At 39.8% G+C, this 20,073-nt stretch overlaps 2 protein-coding genes across 4 annotated transcripts in view; both read left to right on the top strand.

The window, feature by feature from the left end:
• The window catches only part of ASPH (aspartate beta-hydroxylase), a 523,279-nt gene that overhangs the window by 177,525 nt on the left and 325,681 nt on the right, over positions 1-20,073 (top strand). The window lies entirely within an intron of this gene.
• LOC138170583 (large ribosomal subunit protein uL30-like) lies at positions 14,843-15,715 on the top strand. The gene has a single exon (XM_069100003.1). It carries the CDS (start codon positions 14,880-14,882, stop codon positions 15,621-15,623), a length of 744 nt encoding a protein of 247 aa, XP_068956104.1. The 5' UTR covers positions 14,843-14,879; the 3' UTR covers positions 15,624-15,715.

Genomic DNA, 20,073 nt, shown 5'->3' with positions numbered 1-20,073 from the left:
GAAAGAAAGAAAGAAAGAAAGAAAGAAAGAAAGAAAGAAAGAAAGAAGGAAAGAAAGAAAGAAAGAGAAAGAAAGAAAGAGAAAGAAAGAAAGAAAAGAAAGAAAGAAAAAAGATAACCTCAAACAGGTCACAAAGAGTCAGACACAGCAAGTCTTTTTTGTGGATTTGTCCCTGACTAGCTTTAATTTACCACAATTTCCTTCCCCCAGACGCAGATCATGAAGACAGCATTCAGACTATTTCTATCTTTATCTAAAGCACTGAATTCTTACCCCCACATTTCAGGGGCTGAAACCAGTAAATTATTCATTTCCCCTTTCCTCTTCTCCCTCCCTCCTTCTAGGTAAGCCCCCTGGCCTTGGGATGAAGATATTGGCTTCATGCCTTGCAGATCACTCATTCATAGCCAATTGCAGCAACCCCTACACACACACACACACACCCTGCTTTATGAATATCTCCTCTCATTGCCAAGGAAAGACAGGGTGACCTAATCACAGTAGTTGTGACAGTTAATGTCTGATGTCGGCTAGGATAGTTGGAGGAAGGAGGGATAGATTATTGACTTTCCCAGTGTCACATTTTAGGAATCCCACTGATACACTGAAAAACATCTAGAATTTCCAGAAGAGGGTGAAAGAATTAGACACCAGACCAGTTGAAAGGACTAGGGATATTTAGCCTAGAGAAAAGAAGATTCAATATGTATGGAGGAAAGAGGGGAGGAGAAAGAGGAACAAGATGTCTTCAATTATTTGAAGGGCTATTATGTAAAAAAGTTATTATATGTTTGACCTCAGAGGGTAGAACTAAAAGAAAGTAGATAGTCAGAGCCAAGATAGCAGAGTAGAAGCAGGAAATTCTGTGAGCTCCTGCCACAACCACCTCCAATACCTGTAAAATATGATTCTAAACAAATTTTAGAGCTACAGAACCCACAAAGTGACAGAGAAAAACAAATCTCCCGCTGAAGGTAGCCCAGCAGTTCAACAGGAAGGCTCTATTGCACCAAGTTGGGAGCAGAGTGCAGTCCCACGTGAGCCGAGCCCAGGGCAGCCTCGACCAGCAGCCCAGACCAGCCAGAGCAGACTTCAGGAGAGTGAATCACAAGCATCTGTGGTGGTTTCCAGAATTCTCAACCCATAAATACAAAAGAAAAAGTAAAATGTCAGTGGGGAACACTGTTGCACCTGGGTGATGGAGGAGAAAAGTCTGGCCCCTGCCCCCAGGGGGAGGGGTGGCAGGGATGCAGCGGCTGCAGCTGCTGCTGCATGGCTGCCTCTGGAGCTCCTGGCCTGCAGATCATAGGGAGACTAGCAACCATTCCGAAGGTAATTACTCTTGCTTTGACCTGCTTGGATCTGGGTCACTGTCTTGGGCAGTGGTCCTGGGGTGAGAAATGCCAGTGTGCCAGAGCTTGTGGTGGCTGTAGAGAGGGCACCCTCCTAGTAGCTCCAACAGCTGTGAAAACCCCAGCAATTTGGGACAAAGATCTCCACTGTGGTAGCAGAGTTTTACTGTGACAAAGAGCTTAAAAGTCAAATAATTGGCTAGCAAGATGAGCAAGCAGAGAAAGCACAATCAGACCATGGAATCCTTTTTCCAAGACAAAAAGGATGAAAACATGGAACCATAAGAAGTCAACAAAGGCAAAACCCCAGCATCAAAAGCTTCCAAGAAAAATACGAACTGGCTATAAGCCATGGAGGAGCTCAAGAAAAATTTTGAAAATCAAGTAAGAGAAGTAGAAGAAAAATTGAGAAGAGAAAAGAGAATGATGCAAGAAAATCATGTCTACTAAAGGAGACCCAAAAAATACTGAAGAAAATAACACCTTAAAAATAGACTAACTGAAATGTAAAAAGAGGCCCAAAAAGCCAATGAGGAGAAGAATGCCTTAAAAAGTAAAATTGCCCAGATGGAAAAGGAATTTCAAAAACTCACTGAAGAGAATAATTCTTTCAAAATTAGACTGGAGCAAATGGAAGGTAATGAATTTATGAGAAACCAAGATACTATAAAACAGATCCAAACAAATGAAAAAATAGAAGGTATGTGAAATATCTCATTGGAAAAAAAACCACTGGCCTGGAAAATAGATCCAGGAGAAATAATTTAAAAATTATTGAACTACCTGAAAGCCATGATCAAAAAAAGAGCTTAAAAATCATCCTTCAAGAAATTCTCAAGAAAAATTGCCCTGATACTCTAGAACCAGAAGGCAAAATAGAAATGAAAAGAATTCACCAATTACCTCTTGAAAAAGATACCAAAAAGAAAACTCCTAGGAATATTATAGCCAAATTCCAGAGTTCCCAGGTCAAGGAGAAAATATTGCAAGCAGCCAACAAGAAACAATTTGAGTATTGTGGAAACACAATCAGGATAACACAAGATTTGCAGTTTCTACATTAAAGGATTGAAAGGTCTGGAATATGATATTATGGAAGTCAAAGGAGCTAGGATTAAAACCAAGAATCACCTACCCAGCAAAGCTGAGTATAATGCTTCAGGGAAAAAAATACAGTCATTCAATGAAATAGAGGACGTTCAAGCATTCTTTTTTTTTAAGCAATTGGGGTTAAGTAACTTGCTCAGGGTTACACGGCCAGTTATTTCTGGATGTGGTGGTAAGTATCTGAGCCCGGATTCAATCCCAGGTCTTCCCAACTCTGGGGCCAGTGCTCTTCCTCATTGAGCCACCTGGCCACCCCTCTTTCAAGCATTCTTGATGAAAAAAACAGAGCTGAACAGAAAATTTGACTTTCAAATAAAAGAAGCAAGAGAAGCATAAGAAGGTAAAAATGAAAAAGAAATCCTAAGGAACTTACTAAAGTTGAACTATTTACATTCCTACATGTAAAAATGATCATTATAACTTATGAGACTTTTCTCCATATGAGGATAGTTGAAAGGAATATATACACACACACACATATATATATATATATATATATATATTTATATAGGAGGGTGTATTTGTGTATAAATAAATATGTGAGTGCATGTATATGTGTGTACATGTATACATAGACAGAGGGCACAGGATCAGTTGAATGTGAAGGGATGATATCTAAAAAATAAAATTAAGAGGTGAGAGAGAAATATAATGAGAGAAGGAGAAAGGAAGAGAGGGAATAGGGTAAATTATCCCAAATAAAAGAGGCAAGGGAAAATTTACAATGGAGGGGAAGAACAGGAAGGCAAAAGGGAATGGGTCAACCTTACTCTCATTGAATTTGGCTTAAGGAGAGAATAACATACACATTAAATTGGGTATCTTACCCTAAAGGAAAGTGGGGGGAAGGGGATAAGATGGAGGATGATAGAAGGGAGGGCATATTGGGGGGTAGGGTAGTTAGAAGCACACACTTTTGAAAAGGGACAGGGCAAAAGTAGAAGATAGAAGAAGTGGGGGGTGGGAAAGGATGAAGGGAAATATAGTCAGTCTTTCGCAATGTATCTACTATGAAAATGTTTTCAACTACACAGGTACAACCTATATTGAATTGCTTGTCTTCCCAATGGGGGTGAGTGAGGAGGGAAGAAGGGAAAGAATATGAAAATCAAAGTTTTAAAAACAAATGTTAAATTTTTGCTTTTTACATGTAACTGGGAAATAAGATATAGAGGCACTGGGGGTATAGAAATCCATCTTGCCCTACTAGAAAGTTAGAGGGGGAAGAGGGGAGAATATAAGAAAGAGCAGACTGGGGGAAGAGGTATTCAGTAGGCTTGCTATTTTCAGGTGGAGGGTAGGGGAAAGACAGGGAGAAAATTTGTAACTCAAAATCTTGTGGAAATAAATGTTAAAAACTAAAAATAAACAAATTTTAAAAGAAAAAGAAAATGAAAAGAAAAGAAATTGATGAGGTAAGTTTAGACTTGATGAAAAAAAAAATTTTTAATAGATCTAGCAATTAAAATCACCCAAAACTAAAATGAACTAACTCAGTAAAATGAACTAAGATCAACTATAAGTTTCCTTTCCCTTGATGTTTTCAGAGGCAGCTAGATGGTACCATGGATAGAGTGCCAGACTTGCAGTCAGAGAGATTCATCTTCCTGAGTTCAAATCCAGCCTCAGATACTTACTAGCTGTGTGACCCTGGGCAAGTCACCCCTGTTTGCCTCAGTTTCCTCATCTGTAAAATGAGCTGGAGAAGGAAATAGCAACCACTGCTGTATCTTTGCCAAGAAAACCCCAAGTGGACACACAAAGAGTTGGGCATAATTCAGCAGCAACAATAACAGTTATCTTCAAGTGAAGACTATATGACTAGTGGGCATGTTGTGGAAGGGATTCCTCTCAGATACAAACAGGAGTAGATAGCCTCAGAGGCCTTTCTCAAAGTTGAGAGTCTGATTTTAATTCAGTGGAACTTCTGGGACTGAATTCTCATATATGTTCAAATGTGACAGCATTGTGCTATGAAATGCCATGGGAGATATTTTTAGACTGGAGTGGGATAAATTCACATGGTGTGCTGTGTGAATTTGCCCCACTCCCAACCTCCCTGCAGTACTTGGTCTTCAAAGGCAGCACCTATACCGATAATACTTTCCCATGTATCTTTTTTTTTTTAGCACTAGAGATGTAGACAATATAGATTTCACACATGAAATTCTTGCCAAATTGTCTTCAATTCAAGAATAGTCAAAGGTAATAACATAAGTAGGTCAAAAGCAAAGTGATTAGATAGGGCTCATTGTGATAATAATTGAGAACAGACTATTTTAAAGGAAGGAATAGAGAAGGTTGAACATATGGTGATTGGAGTGGTTGGTTTTGAAGAGAGAAGATTTCAAGTAAGGAGTAGATGAACAAGACAAAAAAAGGAGAAAGTTGGTATGCTCTGGGTACAGAGTAAGAAGAGACTTTATTCACAATTGTTCATTCATGTCTGACTATTCATGATATACCCAAGCATATTTATCTGTGTGACTTCTGGCAAGTCATTCAGTCTCTCTGGGCTTCAATTTCTTCAATTGTGTGGCCAACATTTGGGGCAGAAATACTTCAGGAAGAGACTGATGTTGATTTCCAATCCAGAAGGAAGGGATGAAAGAAATAAGCATTTATTAAGTACCTATTATGTACCAGGTGCTGTACTATTCACTTCAAAAGAAAACTATCTCACATGGTCCTCACAACAATGCTGGGAACTAGGTACTATTATTATTTCCTTCTGATGAAACTGAGGCAGACAGAGGCAGACTCTGACTTTACTGAGAGTCACATAGCTAACAAGTATCTGAGTTCTTCCTGACTTCAGGCCCAGAGCTCTATCCACTCTTCAACACCTATCCTGTTTTTGGAGTGAAGATTCTCTAGGAAGGGACTGACAGATTCCCAAGCCAGAAGAAGGGAGTCGGGAATCAAGATAGCAGGGAGAAAAGACAGAATAGCTAGCATGGGATCAAGCTACTAGAAGACCTACCATGAGATAACCTGAACCGCTATAGAGGAGGAATCAGGGCAGCAGCAGTGCGAGGGATCCCCAGTTTCAAGGTGGTGAGAGCTGGAGCTGGCCCTAGGGACCAAGCCAGTCCAGGAATGTCTTCTATTTCCTGGCATAGCTGCTTCTCCTTCTTCCAGTTACCAGGTCTGTTAGCTGTTGTTCTGTAACTGCTGCTCTCTTATCAGATAACACCTAGCAAGTACTAGAACATGTTGACCAATAGAAAGGTCAGCTGAATAACAGGAAGAGGGGAAAGCCACTATGCTAGGAAATTCACCTCAGGGAAGCTGTGTACCCCTGGTACTGCTTTAATTTTCCCTGTACTGCAGCTCAGGGTCAGTTAGATCTTCTGGTGGGTTTTCCCATAACTTATCTACCAGCATACGACTTACTCCCATGTTGGCTATCAATTCCTTTCCCCATATTGCTTACCTCTTGAGGCACCTCATCTGGATTGGTGACCAAGGTCAAGCACTTTCCCAAGACTCTCTGCCCCAAAGGAAGGCTCTACCTGTAAAATGGACTACTTAATCTAAGTGATCTCCAAAGTCTCTTCTAGATCAAAAGTCTAAAATCCTCAGTAACCAAGGGCACAGATCAAAGATAGGCTAAAATTCAAACAAATGTTTCCAAAGATAGGTAAAGCTGAGACAGCTCTAATAAGCAGTAGGTGTCACAGTGACAAATTGACTGACAGCTTCCCCAAAACATCTTTTGCTGTGGAGGAAATGCATTGGCCACATCTTCTCTTTCTCTTTGTTCCTTTGCAGCTGCAGGTAAGTCATACGTTTTTATAATCTCAACCAGTGGCACCTAAATGAATTTACACAAATGTAAAGAGGTCCAGCTATTAGACTATGAGACTTATCACCTAAAACTACCCAAACTTCCGATTTCTTTTAAGTTCAGTCAGAGTGCTGCTTCCAGATGCTCCACTTGGAAAAGTTCTCCAGGGTACAGTGACCGTCAGCTATTTATTTCTAGGTAGTGTTGACTATTTCTATCATGGTTTATAACTTGACTACTTCCAACTCCTCAAATGTAGGAATGGCTACATATGACAAGTTTAACTGGCCAGGCCTGGCTCAGGTTTGTACCTTAGGCTTGAGATTAGAATGGATTGAGACATTCACAGTCTATTTAGTCGTAGCAAAAAAAAACAAACAACAACAACAAAAACAAAACAAAAAAAAACATTCAGAGCAGAGAAAGATATTCTTCAGAGATACAACTGTGATTTACTTGAGTACAGCATCTTGGTGTTGTTGATCATGCTGCTTGTCTGCTGATCCAAATTTTAGAGAATAAATAAGTACATAAAAGAATGAATGAAAAAAAATTTCTTAATCACTTACAACATGCCAGGCACTGTCCTATGTGCAAAGAATACAGATACAAGCAAGAAAGGCAATTCCTGCTCTCAGGAGCTTACCTTCTAATGGAGAACAAAGACATGATAGGAGAGTGGTGGTCAACTAGTGTTTTGGGAAAAGAAGTCAAAGGGAATGGTGACTGGAGTAATAGGGAAATTATGAATATGTGTAATGAGAATGGGAATTTGAAGATCTTCCCTGCCCCTTAATAAGTCTAGGGAAATTTGAAGACTGATCCTGCTTTGAAAATAAACTCTGCCTCCTAATATGCTGAATGTAGTAACATGGAGCCTGTGGTGGGAGGAGTTTGCTGAAGGGTGGGGCAGAGCCCACAGAAAGCTGAGAGTCAGAGCCAGAGAGATGGTGGGAGAGAGTGGACACTCAGGCAAGGAATTAGTCAAGTTTGTGACTAAAATAGTGATATTCTATTGGTTTGTGGGAAGGCTGAAGGATGGCGTGGCTCTCTGCTATGTTATACTGCATTAACTTCTATGTTGCTATGATGGAATCAGTTTCCTAGTGTTGGGATTTGTTTTTCTGGTGTCTGAATAAATGCTTTGCTTCTGTCCTCTATGTGGGGAGTTTGTTATATTTTGCAATCAAGCACCATGTGGGAATATTTATAGTCACAGTTGGTATATTTATAGTGACCGTGGGTGCTGTAAACATTGCATTGGCACTACAATATGTCTTTATAGAGAATATTAGTGTTGATTTGATTAATGTTCTTAGAGGTAAATCAGAGGATTGAGGGGTGGTGGAAACACACATTGTGGCTTTACATGGAAATGGTTAAGAATGGGAGCCCAGATTCACAAAGATGGGACTTTCAGATCCCAATGAAAGTGGAAGCTGGAGTGCAGACAGTATGGCATGGAGATGATGGGAGGCAAGATGGTGAGAGAATGGGTTTGATTCCTTGGGTCCTGTTTTTTCTAGTCAGGTGATCAGGAAGTTACTTCAATAACCTGAGACTTACTCCCCTAAGCCAATCAAGTCTCTAAGACAGATTTAGTGCTGTTGAAAGAAAAACTTGCCGAGCCCAAATAGTGTGGGACTAGGGTAAATATTATTCCTACCACATAGGAAATGGAAAGGAAGAAAAAAACTGAAAGTAAAAATTTTAATTTTCAAGGAATTATGTGTTCCAAGTCAAAGAGTGCTTAGTAGAAGAATTCAGCAGTAGGAAGGGAGCAGAACCAGTTATCCTGATGGTAGAATAAAGAATATCTAAAGTACTGTTCCAGTGTCTAATGGGTATATTCAGTCTGATTATCAGACCAAGTATGATACATAATTCAAAAGTGGATTTTAACTTGGAGGGCAAAAAAGTGGTTTATCCAAATGTATAACAACATAAAAATCAGTTGGAGATAAGCCAATAGGACAAACGAGAAAGCTGACAAATCCTTAAGGGATAGATGAGTGGCTGCCTATTAAACAATCTTTGAATCAGAGATCTCAGAGTTTAAAACAATGTCAGAGGCCATTTAGTCCATGAATCCTGCTTAAAATGTTTTCAACAAGTGGATAGTCACCCTCTTCTAAATACCTATTATTACTGTAAACACCTATTTATTATATTAACTTACTAACCTCCAAAGCAGTCTTTTCTATTTTTAGATAACCCAAATTGCTTGGAAGCAATTCCCTATATCCAACCTAAATCTGCCTTCCTGTATTTTCCATATGTTGATGTAAGTTCTACCATCTGGTACCAAGTCCTTCTTCCACATGACAGCTCCTCAAATACTTGAACACCCTTTCATATGTCTCCCTTAAATTTTCTTTGTTCCAGACAAATCTCCTCATTTCCTTCAATCATTTCTCATAGGACATGGGTGCCAGTCCTCTCATCACCCTACTCACCTTCTTCTAGCTATACCATAACTTAATAGTCTTCTTTAAATGTGACATGCAAAACCATACATACTTTTGCCACTGTAAACCAACTAGAGCAGAGTCACTCATGTCCTGGGACAATCTCTTACGGTAGAATTAATCTCTACCAGTATTTTCTCACAGCATGGGTAGCTCCAGGTCCCTCTTCTTTCCTTCTTTTAACAGGGGCCCTAAAAGGAGACAAAGTTATCCCTGGGACCTGTTTGTTTGGTTTCCTTGAAGCAGATACCTGGTCACCTGAGGGTATAACAAGTTCCAGTTAATCTGGGTATCTTGTAGTTAGTAGATTTCTCAGAACAATTTAAGTTACCATGTCCTTCACCATATCCTGACCTAATGTAATGATAATGGTAATTTGCAGATCTTCCCTGCCCCTTAATAAGCCTAAGGAAATTTGAAGACCTTCCCTGCTTTGAAGATGTGCCCTGCCCCCTAATAGGCTGAATGTAATCACATGAAGCCTGTGGTGGGAGGAGTTTGCTGAATGGTGGAGCAGAGCCCACAGGACGCTGGGAGTCAGAGCAGCAAGACTGGAGGGAGGAGAGGATGCATCTGAAGGAGACATTTAGGCTTGTGAGTAAATGTTGGTTTATGGAAAGGCTAAAGGATGCTGAGGCTCTCCATGCTGTTATGGCTTATTAACTTTTTGGTACTATGATGGAATAGGCTTATTGGTTTTGGGATTCAGTTTTCTGGTGTCTGAATAAATACTTTGCTTCTGTCTTCTATATGGAGAGTCTGTTATATTTTGCAATTGAGTACTATGTAGGCATATTTATAGTGACCACTGGTGCTGTGAATATTGCATTGGTGCTAACCTAACGACCAAATACTAATGATATGATGGTAAATGGTTAAAGCTGACTCTTCATGGGGAAAAATGTATAGGTACACTTTTAAGTTTAATCTGAATGAACAGTTTTTATACCACTTTAAGTCTAGATAATCAACAAAACAATAAATTGAGTGTTTGCTGATTTCTGAGGTATAAATGGTCACAACAACAACAAAAATGAATTCTGCTTCTCATAGTTCATGAATCTCAAAAAAAAAAATCTGCCATTAATATTATCGCTTGTAACACCAGTGTGATATTCACAATGCCCACAGTGGCTATGAATATGCTGGTATATGAATATGCGATTTGTGAATCACAAAGTGTAACAGGTTCTCCACATGGAGGACAGAACCAAAGCCTATATTCAAATATGAGAAAACCAAGTCCCAAAGCCAGAAGGTCAAGTCATTACAGTAACCATGAAGTTGGTACACATAGTTAATGCAATGAGCACCCACATTCCCAAGCCTTCACAACAAAACAAGTTCCCTCAAACAAGGATCCTCCTCTCCTCACTCATTGTAGCTGCTCAGCCTCCATACTGCTTGTTCCTAGCAGCTCTGCCTCCCAGCAGTTCTTGTTCCCAGCAGTTCTCAGCAGAAGTCCTCAGCAGTTCTGGCTGGCTCTCAGAAGAAGTTCTGCCACCACAAGTTCTGTTCTCTAAATCTCTTTTCTCTCCAGCCTGGGCCTCTCCTTATATATGGTATTAACTCTTTCCTGCCCCACCCCTTCCCGTTACATCAGCAAGTACATCCCACTGTGGGATTCATAAGTTCTGGGTCTTAATACTTGACACAATTATGAACTTGAAACTAAGTGCTAAGTACCTATTAGCTTGCCAATATAGGGGGCATGGAAGATCTTCAAATCCCATTACCATTACATCCCCACTTTAGGTAAAACTAATCCACTTGATAGGGGAAGCTAGATGGTTCAATGAAGAGAACACTGGTTTTGGCATTAGGAAGACTTTACCTTCAGGAGTTCAAATCCAGCCTCAGATACTTCCTAGCTGTGTGATGCTGGGGAAGTCATTTAACCCTGTATATAGCTGTATTCCTCATCTGTAATGGGAAAGGAAATGACAAACCATTCCATTATCTTTTTGCCAAGAAAATCTCCAAATGGAATCACTTTCAGTAGGTTACAATTGAACAATAAGAAATCCATTTGATAAACTTGTATGACTACTGAAAGTATACTTTTCACTTTCACCATTGGTGGTTATTTAGCAGTTTACATTGAATAAATGGAATCAGCAGCTAGTGAGTAAATTGCTATTTGTATCACAGAGCTGCACCACCTATAGCAGCACTATCATTGAGGCCAAGCTAAGTTGGACCACAATTTGTCATACCTGGAGCAATGTTAGTACAATCTAGTGCAATGAAGGCTTTGAGATAGGACAGAGTCACTATACACCAGCTCAGCTCACCTACAAGGGAGACTGGAAAGACCAAGTTCAAGTCACCATTGTTCACATCAGAGGCAAACAGATCAAAAGAAGTACTCAAAGGGACAAATGAAAACAAAATTAGAGAGTACTGAAGCAGGACACACAGGGGCTGGGAGGGGATGAAGGAGGAACAGCTTTGACTGGGAGGCTGTGGGCCCTGCAGCTACTGACAATCTACTGACCTGATTTAAGAGGGTCAGGAAAGTCTTATGACTGGTACTGCTCTCATAACTCAGAATTGATGATTGCAGGCCTAAGGGCTTGAGTTTACTGCAATGCAGACAGAGAACTGATATGTATGATATAAGTGCACTTAGTACTTAAAGAATATATCAGTACTTCCATTAGGGAGTTCAGAGTCCAATGTGAGGGTGATTTCGATGATTATATGCAAGAGACTGAGAAGATGAGTGGAAGAACCACAACTCCATAATGAGATTTATCAGTTTAGGGTACTTGTTCACAATCTACAATAATTTTTTTTGCTTGTTTTGCTTTTTGGAGGGGGGAAGGCAGGGTAATTGGGGTTAAGTGACTTGCCCAAGTTCACACAGCTATTAAGTGTTAAGTGTCTGAAGCTGGATTTGAATTCAGATCCTCCTGACTCCAGGGTTGGTACTCTATTCACTGTGCCACCTAGCGGCCTCTATAATAATTTTCAATGGAATACAACACAAATTTTCATAGAAGTAGGGAAAGGCAAGGCAAGTAGGCAAGTAGAACTTGCCCTAACTTGTCCTAGAAATAGGGAAGAGATGTGATTGATAACAGTCCTTCTAAATGGTAAAAGCATGACTAAACTATATGAAATATCAATATTGCATATAGATAATCCATATCAGATCTCTGATGTGTCAAATACTAACCAATATTTTATGGTGATTTGTGGCTTACAACTATGTGACCTCTTACTCTTTTAGGTAGCTATTGTCTATGGATATAGTTGCATGACAAAAATGTCATGGTCACCCAATTCAACTTTGCTTAGAGTCAGGAAGATCTGATTTCAAATTCTGCCTCAGATACTTGTTAGCTGGGTGACCTTGAGAAAGTCTCTTATCTTCACTCAGTATTAGTTTGCTCATTTGTAAAATGAGAGTAATGATGGCACTTAAGCACAGAGTTTCTGTGAGAATCAAATAAAATGACATGTGGCAACATTTGCAAATCCTAAAGCTCTAAATAAATGCTAACTACTACTGCTATTAGTAACCATAGCAGTTATAGTAGCTGTAGTTAGCACTTACACTTACTGTGGTTGTTGTTAGCAGCAGGAATAGTAATGATAGTAGTAGTAGTAGTAGTTATTGTTGTTTGTCCTTCATCCTTAAAGAGGACCATGACACCAGGAAGGTGATGCCATGACTTGCAAGCAAATTGAATTTAAGTGAGGGAGGGCTGTGCAAAGTTACCAGCCTCACTCTCTCCTCAGGAGTCATCTGGGTTCAGTGGCAAGACATAGATCAGGACAACTAGAGTTGGCTCTGATGCAGGGGGAGCCTTTTTGAGTTAAGGTCTTTCCCAGGTCACAGTTTGCTTGAGGCAACAACCATTCAGTGGTTCAGGCTAGGTAAGAAAAGAGACAAAGAATGGCCTCTTTTACCACATGAAAAGAAAAAAAATCAATCTGGGAGGGGAAGACACTCAAATTTTCTGGTCAAAATTGAAACAGTAGCTATTTATTCTCACTCTGAGGCTTGGGCTGGGATTTAGTGTTGACCCATCAGTGAGAGCTAGGGTGATTTGGGTTTAAGGCATGGTCCTTAAAAAAGAAATTTAGCTGGTAAACCCCAAGGTATCTTGCGCGGTTACAATCAAAATTTATATTTCTTTGTTCAGAGCACCAATAGGTAAGGGTATGATTCCCTATGTGGACAGAGGGAGAGGAGGAAGGAAGGGAGGAAGGGAGGAAGGGAGGAAGGAAGGGAGGAAGGGAGGGAGGGAGGGAGGGAGGGAGGGAGGGAGGGAGGGAGGAGCAGTATTGTCCAAGTGGAAGTGACCAGTTGGGTCCCTAATGGGGAAGCTACTATTATTCACTGATTTATGTTTCTCCTTCATTGTGGAAATGGACCATGATATCAGGAAGGTGATGTCATGTGGAGGAGGAGGAGGAGGAAGAGGATTACAGAATGCCAAGAGTCTGGTTTCATCTGTGTCCCACTTGGGGTTCAGGATATGATGATGGGTCAGTGGCTTCACAAAGAAGTGTGGAAAAAAGACAGATATAAAGAGGTTACTAAGACAGAGTTATGACAGGAGGGAACAGGGCTGATTAATAATCAATTAGCAAGCACCTTAGTTATTAAGTAGTATGTAGTTGCCCTGTGATAAGCTCTAGGTATACAAAGAAAACAAGACAGTACCTACTCTCAAGAAGCTTACCATCTAACAGGAGCCACCATATAAGGAAGAGCCAGGGCTGTAAATGACTAAACAAACATTGGGTCCAGGAACACAGGAAGATAGTAAATCTCAGATAGCTTCTGTTGAGACTAACTGTAACTTGAATGATGTTTTGATTACTCCAAAAGAAACACATGCATTCAGTTTTTCAAGATTGCTCTAACTACATTGCATTGCTTGACCGATGAGTTTCAAATGGATGTTGACACTAATATTGAATCATCAGGAATTTCATAGTATTTGTAGCACTGCTAATGAATGGCGATCAGTACAAAGTCCAAGTTGAAAATATCAATCACATTATATCAATGCCCGGCAAAGATTCTTTTCCACAATTTTTCTGGTCCTTTGTCAAAGTTATTGAGGTTACATGGAGTCTTCCTGATTTAAACAGTCACTTATTTGATAGCAATTGTACTGCCTGAGTGCAATGGAGCTTCTTTACAGAGAAGTTTCCATTCATGACCTCAAGGGACAGGTTAAAAGACTTCTTTGAAAAAAAAAAAAACTGGCTCCTGCCACCAAGAATGAATACTTTGAGACAAATACAATGAATAGATGTCATCATTAGATTCCCTAGGTAGTTCTTCTAAAAACTGAGACCTTACTGAGTCATTCCATCTGGTTCCAGCTGTTGCACTAATTTTCTCAAAACCCAGAAACGAACCTTTTGTTCCAGGTGAAAAAAGCTTAATACAGTTGGCATATACCAAACAAAATATTTCCAACTAGTCACACACACACACACACACACACACACACACACACACACCAAGTTTTCACCAAATGTTTTGTTGTTGTTATTCAATCATATTTAACTCTTTGTGACCCAATTTGGGGTTTTCTTGGCAAAGATACTTGAGTGGCTTGCTGTTTCCTCCAAAGGAGGCAAACAAGGTTAAGTGACTTACCTGTGGTTACACAGCTAGTAAATATCTAAGGCCAGATTTGAACTCAGGTATTCCTGACTCCAAGTCCAGTGCTCTATCCACTGTACCAACTAGCTGCCCCTTCACCAAATGTACTGGCACTAAAGTCTAATGGTAAGGTGAAATTGTATTAAAATTTCAAGTGTACAAAGAACAGGTTACTTAAGTAATGCCCACATCAAATGTATGCAAGTCATTCAGTGTCACTGGCACTTCTAGGAGGAAGGTTTATGGGACTTGCTTAGATCTATAACTGATCATCAGTGATGGTGCCATAAATATCCAAAGACTCAACATGAACTGAGAAGTCATTCTAAGCAAACCACCTTTATTGTAACATTTATTTTGCCACAGGAATTTTCTGCTTCATAGGAACTCTACTTTGTAATTTTAGGTGTGGTACTTAAAACTAATGATATTCTGATCTGGGCAATGGCAGATATACTCAGGTAAAGACCACAATAAGTTCTTAATTTAATTTAAGAAATATTTTTGCTCTTTTTCCGGCCGGAATCATGGCGGGCGTAGAAGAAAAGAAGAAGCTACCATCTGTTCCAGAATCCCTTCTGAAAAAAAGAAAGGCTTTTGCAATACTGAAGGCCAAACGTTTGAAGAAGAAGATGGCTATAAAAAAGCTCCGTAAAATACGGAGAAAAGTTATCTATGAAAAAGCTAAAGCCTACCATAAGGAGTACAGACAGATGTACAGAAGTGAAATCCGGCTGGCTAGAATGGCACGCAAAGCTGGCAACTACTACGTACCTGCTGAACCCAAGTTAGCTTTTGTGATCAGAATCAGGGGTATCAATGGTGTTAGCCCAAAGGTCCGAAAAGTATTGCAGCTTCTTCGCCTTCGCCAAATCTTCAATGGCACTTTTGTTAAGCTTAACAAGGCCTCGATTAACATGCTGAGGATTGTGGAACCATACATTGCATGGGGTTATCCAAACCTGAAGTCTGTGAATGACTTGATTTACAAACGCGGTTATGGCAAGATCAAGAAACAGAGAATTGCCCTAACAGATAATACCCTTATTGCAAAATCTCTAGGTAAATATGGAATTATCTGCACGGAGGACTTGATCCATGAGATCTACACTGTTGGCAAGCACTTCAAAGCTGCCAACAACTTCCTGTGGCCCTTCAAATTATCTTCTCCACAAGGCGGAATGAAGAAAAAGACTACACATTTTGTGGAAGGTGGAGATGCTGGTAACAGGGAAGACCAGATCAACAGACTTATTAGAAGAATGAACTAAAGGTCTCTACACCATGATTATTTTTCTAATGGTCTGTTAATAAAAATGCCTGTGACAGAATTGAAAAAAACAAACAAACAAACAAAAAGAAATATTTATAATACACCTTCATGAGTAAGGTATCGTGGTGGGCACTAATGATGCAAAGGAGAAAAGTAACAAATCCTTGACCCCAAGGAGCTTTCCTTCTAATAAGATCTTTGACCAAGTCCATGGGAAAGAGCAAGAGATTGGACCCAGGTTTCTTGACACCCACTTGAGAACTTTTTCTACTATTCCCTAATCCATCATGCATAATCTAGTATCTCAGGAATGGATTGCCTATTACATAAGAAAATTGTAGGGCTGACATAATCTTAGTTGCATCTGCCATTAATTTTCACCTTAGGTACAAGCACTATTTCAGGCAAAAGCAATTTTTTGGCCTTAGTTCCAATTCGATATGCTGCAATCCTTTCAAATGCAGTGCTTCTATAGGTGGTGCAACTTTCTGATATAAATAGCAATTTTCTCGCTTGGTTGTTTATTTCATTTGTTCCATATAAACCTCTAAACAGTGACCAATGGTGAAAGTGAAAAGTATACTCTCAATAGTCACACAAGTTCATTATAAATAGAATAGTTTTAGCTGAAGCAGTGGCAATACTTTTTGACAGATTTTTGAGCCCCTTGAATTGTCAAAAGTAGAATTCTCTTTTTCATTTGGTCCAAGGTAAAAGGGTAGTTAACTTAACAAGAGAATCACAAAAAGGAGACCAACTGCCCTAACAATTAGATTTGCCTAGAAGTAGAATGCAATGTCTTAGGATGTAATAGGTTCCCTTTCACTAGAAATCTTTAAGCAAACACTGAATATTTTATAGAGGCGAATCTTGTTTAGAAATGGATTGGATTAGATGGTTTCTAAGGTGCCTTTCAACTCTGAGATTCTGTGACCACAAACTTTATCATACAGGCATATAAAGCATAATATCTACTTTTAGACAATACTTTAGGCATTATTTTATCATAGAAATTGAGCAATGTGTCATGATATTGATATGGGCATGTATGTGTTTCAGGAACCCTAATAACTAAAGTTCCTTGGTGGGCAGTCTGCAATGAATTCACAGGCTCAAGCATTCTGAGTCAAGCTGGTAAAAGTTTATTGTTACACATTACAGCAGGCAAGACTTCTTAGGGAACCTGAAACCTTAAAGGGGTAGAGTTAAAGTTTTTATAGTTATTTATATTTAGTAAAACCTGTGCCAATTATGCTAACTAGGTGAGTCAGGGTGGGATTAAGGAGGAGTTAAGGAGTGGTCAGTTCTTAAAGAAATATGTAGTTTTAATATCTACTGCGTAGGCATATTACCCAGAATTCACTGGGAAATAGCTCAAGGGGAGGATGCATGGAGGTGTGGATTTATTAAAATGTCACTAAGTCAGCTAGTGGTTAGGGCTGACCAAGCTGTCACCCATCAATGTCATGTTTGACAAGATGGATGTTGGGAGTATACATATGTCCCAAGCTAACGAGGGACCCAGGATGTGTATAATGGGCTAGGGAGTTACTTATAGATAGTTCTAGTGAAGGATTCATAGGTGCAGCTGACCACTGTAACAGGAAGAGAGATAAGTATTTTGTTAGGGCATGCTGCCCTTGAGCTAGGGAGAAACTGCCTCAGACAGTGTTTTGAAGCTAGGGAGATTTGAGGCTAGGGAGAAATGTGATTTTGGAACTGGATGTGATTTTACAAACTGTGGTTCAAGCACAGGCAACCAAGGACCCCATCAAACACAGATACCCAAGCACCCCATCAATATGACCTTTTAAAAAATCACATTAGGGGGGTGGCCAGGTAGCACAGCGAGTAAGAGCACCGGCTCCAGGGTTGAGAAGACCTGGAGATCGAATCCTGTATAACCTTGAGCAAGTTACTTAACCCCAATTGCTTAGGGGCGGCCAGGTGGCTCAGCAAGTAAGAGCACCGGCTCCAGTGTCGGGATGACCTGGATCAAATCCGGGCTCAGATACTCAGCACCACAGCCAGAAATAACTGGCCGTGTAACCTTGAGCAAGTTACTTAACCCCGATTGCTTAAAAAAAAAATCACATTAGGGTCCATGAAAGTTTGTTTTACCTTAAAAAAGGGTCCTCATCCTTGAAAAGTCTGGGAACTGCTGATCTAATTGAACCCCCCTATTTTATAGAAGAGAGAATTGTGACTCAGAGTCTATCTCATCCAAGAGTACCAAGGGAAACTGGTGAATAGTTCAGTTGTTTTTAACTTTTTCATTGCCTGTTAATATTTTGTTTTGTTCTTTTAAAGTGTCTATAGCTATTTGATTCAGAAATTTTAGAATGGAGATGAAAAGAACAGTTTTGAAGCAAAAAGAGTTTTCCAGAAAGCTGGCACGTACCTTGCAGAAAACACCTTTTTAATTGCAAAATCCATCAGTCAACAAAGCATTTTTATTTTGGAGGGGTTAACAAGGCAATTGGGGTTAAGTGACTTGCTCAAGGTCAAGGTCACACAACTAGTAAGCAAGTCACACAACAGGACAGGTCAAGTGTCTGAGGGTGGATTTGAAGTCAGGGAGTCTGGTGCTCTATTCACTGTACCACCCTAGCTGCCCCAACAAAGCATTTTTTAAAAGGCATTTGTTAAGTGCCTGACATGCTGCTAGACACTAAAAATGTGAAGAAAAAAGTGAAATAATACTTGCCCTCAAGGAACTTACATTCTTTAAGTGTAGACAACATATACATCCAAAACTATTATGAAGTAATTTTTATGGGGAAGGCAATAGAAGCTGACAGGGTTAAGGAAGGATAGTATAGGTAGGTTATGCTTGAGCTGAGTCTTGATGGGAAGAGACAGTTAAAGGTGAGTAACTCAGGACAGTGTAACTTTACTCTCTAGCATAACAGTCAAGTAATTGAGAGTTATCTTTATTTAGTTATCAAAAAATGGGTTTTTTTAAAGGTTATATTTTCATCTGGACCTGTGATTTTTATTACAGGAAACTGGGGGAAACATTCCACCAACCCTGATCAATAATTAATAAGTTATTAGTTATCTAACAGTAAACTGAGTCACTAAGTGGTTAAATAACTTATTATTATTAAATTACTTACATTGTAATTATACAATTGCATCATCATTAAATTATACTATTAAATTATTTTAAAAATATTTATCAGTGTTATGGTTAAATTACTTTCCTATGGTAACACAGCTAGTATCAGTCAGCATTTGAACCTTGATCTTCCAGACTCCAAGGAGACTCCTCTCTACTATGCCAGGCTCTCTACCTTGATATAAAAAGATTAGTATTTTTGATTAAAAAAAAAACCACATATCAAAAAGCTAATATGACTTCAGTAATCTTTTAAATGAATTTTCATTTTATTAACTACAATAGCATCCACATACATCTTATTTCCAATTTTCACCTAACATTTTATTTCTTGAAAATAACTTTGCCTGGTCTTCCCATGGATTTTAGGACCCATTTTAGTCACTTTGTAGCCCACCATATCCAAGGCCCACACTTTGGAAACCACTGACCTATTGTGATAGTAATGGAACATAAAGATTCCCCTGTATTGGCTTGGTTTTCAAATTGATTGTGTTACCCATGTTTCCCCGATAATAAGACACTGTCTTATTAATTTTTTTGGATAGAAAAACACCAGAGGGCTTATTTTCAGGGGAGGGCTTATTTTAATGAACATTGACAGCAATTTTAATAAACAGGTAAATGTGAACAAAAAAATGTACCTTTATTCAATAAGCAAATCAGTGGGGAAGAACAGGATGACGCCCTCACTGCTGCAGCTCTGATTGGATGCAGCTCGGAGCGCGGCGTGCATTTCACAGGGGGGGGGATGGTGCATACAGAGGGTACCGTAATGTAGCATGTACCGCAGGGGATCACCTTCACTACAGTAGCAATCTCAATAGGGCTTATTTTCGGGGGAGGGCTTATTTTAGAGGAATCTTACACAGTAAGGGGAGGGCTTATTTTCGGGATAGGTCTTATTATCGGGGAAACACGGTAAAACCCAGAGCTTGTTAATCCCACCTGTGGGATGGACTTGTTGATGTGAAAAGAGAGTCCTGAACTGGGAGGAGCTGATGACGTAGATTTGGAGAGGCAAGAGAGAGGCTGAAGAACTTTTTGGAAGCAGCACCTCGTGGAGGCAGAGAGAGACTGAGAGAATTGCTGGGGGCCACTTTGAATTGCCCTGGACTTTTGAGACCTGCCCCCTGAGCTGCCAAGGACTGAGGAGACATGGCTGTTTTGCTGGTACTTTGTCTGTCTGTTTTGATGTTGTTTTGCCAGATTTGTCCACTGGTGAAAGACAGTCCTTTTGTTGAAGAAGTCCTGGAACCTGGCTGTTGGCTAAGAGCTCCTGAGACTGTCCTGCAGACAGAGAGTGAATACTGTCCACTGGTGAAGG

This window comes from Petaurus breviceps, unplaced genomic scaffold, assembly GCF_028583685.1.
Source record: "Petaurus breviceps papuanus isolate PSGF00001 unplaced genomic scaffold, PetGlider_PUasm1.0 38, whole genome shotgun sequence".
Taxonomy (NCBI): Eukaryota; Metazoa; Chordata; class Mammalia; order Diprotodontia; family Petauridae; genus Petaurus; species Petaurus breviceps.
The sequence above is the reverse complement of the archived record's forward strand: the minus strand, read 5'-3'. Positions and strand labels throughout refer to the sequence as shown.

Excerpts from the sequence above, each read along its gene's own strand:
- LOC138170583 (XM_069100003.1), top strand. The coding sequence starts at position 14,880 with ATGGCGGGCGTAGAAGAAAAGAAGAAGCTACCATCTGTTCCAGAATCC.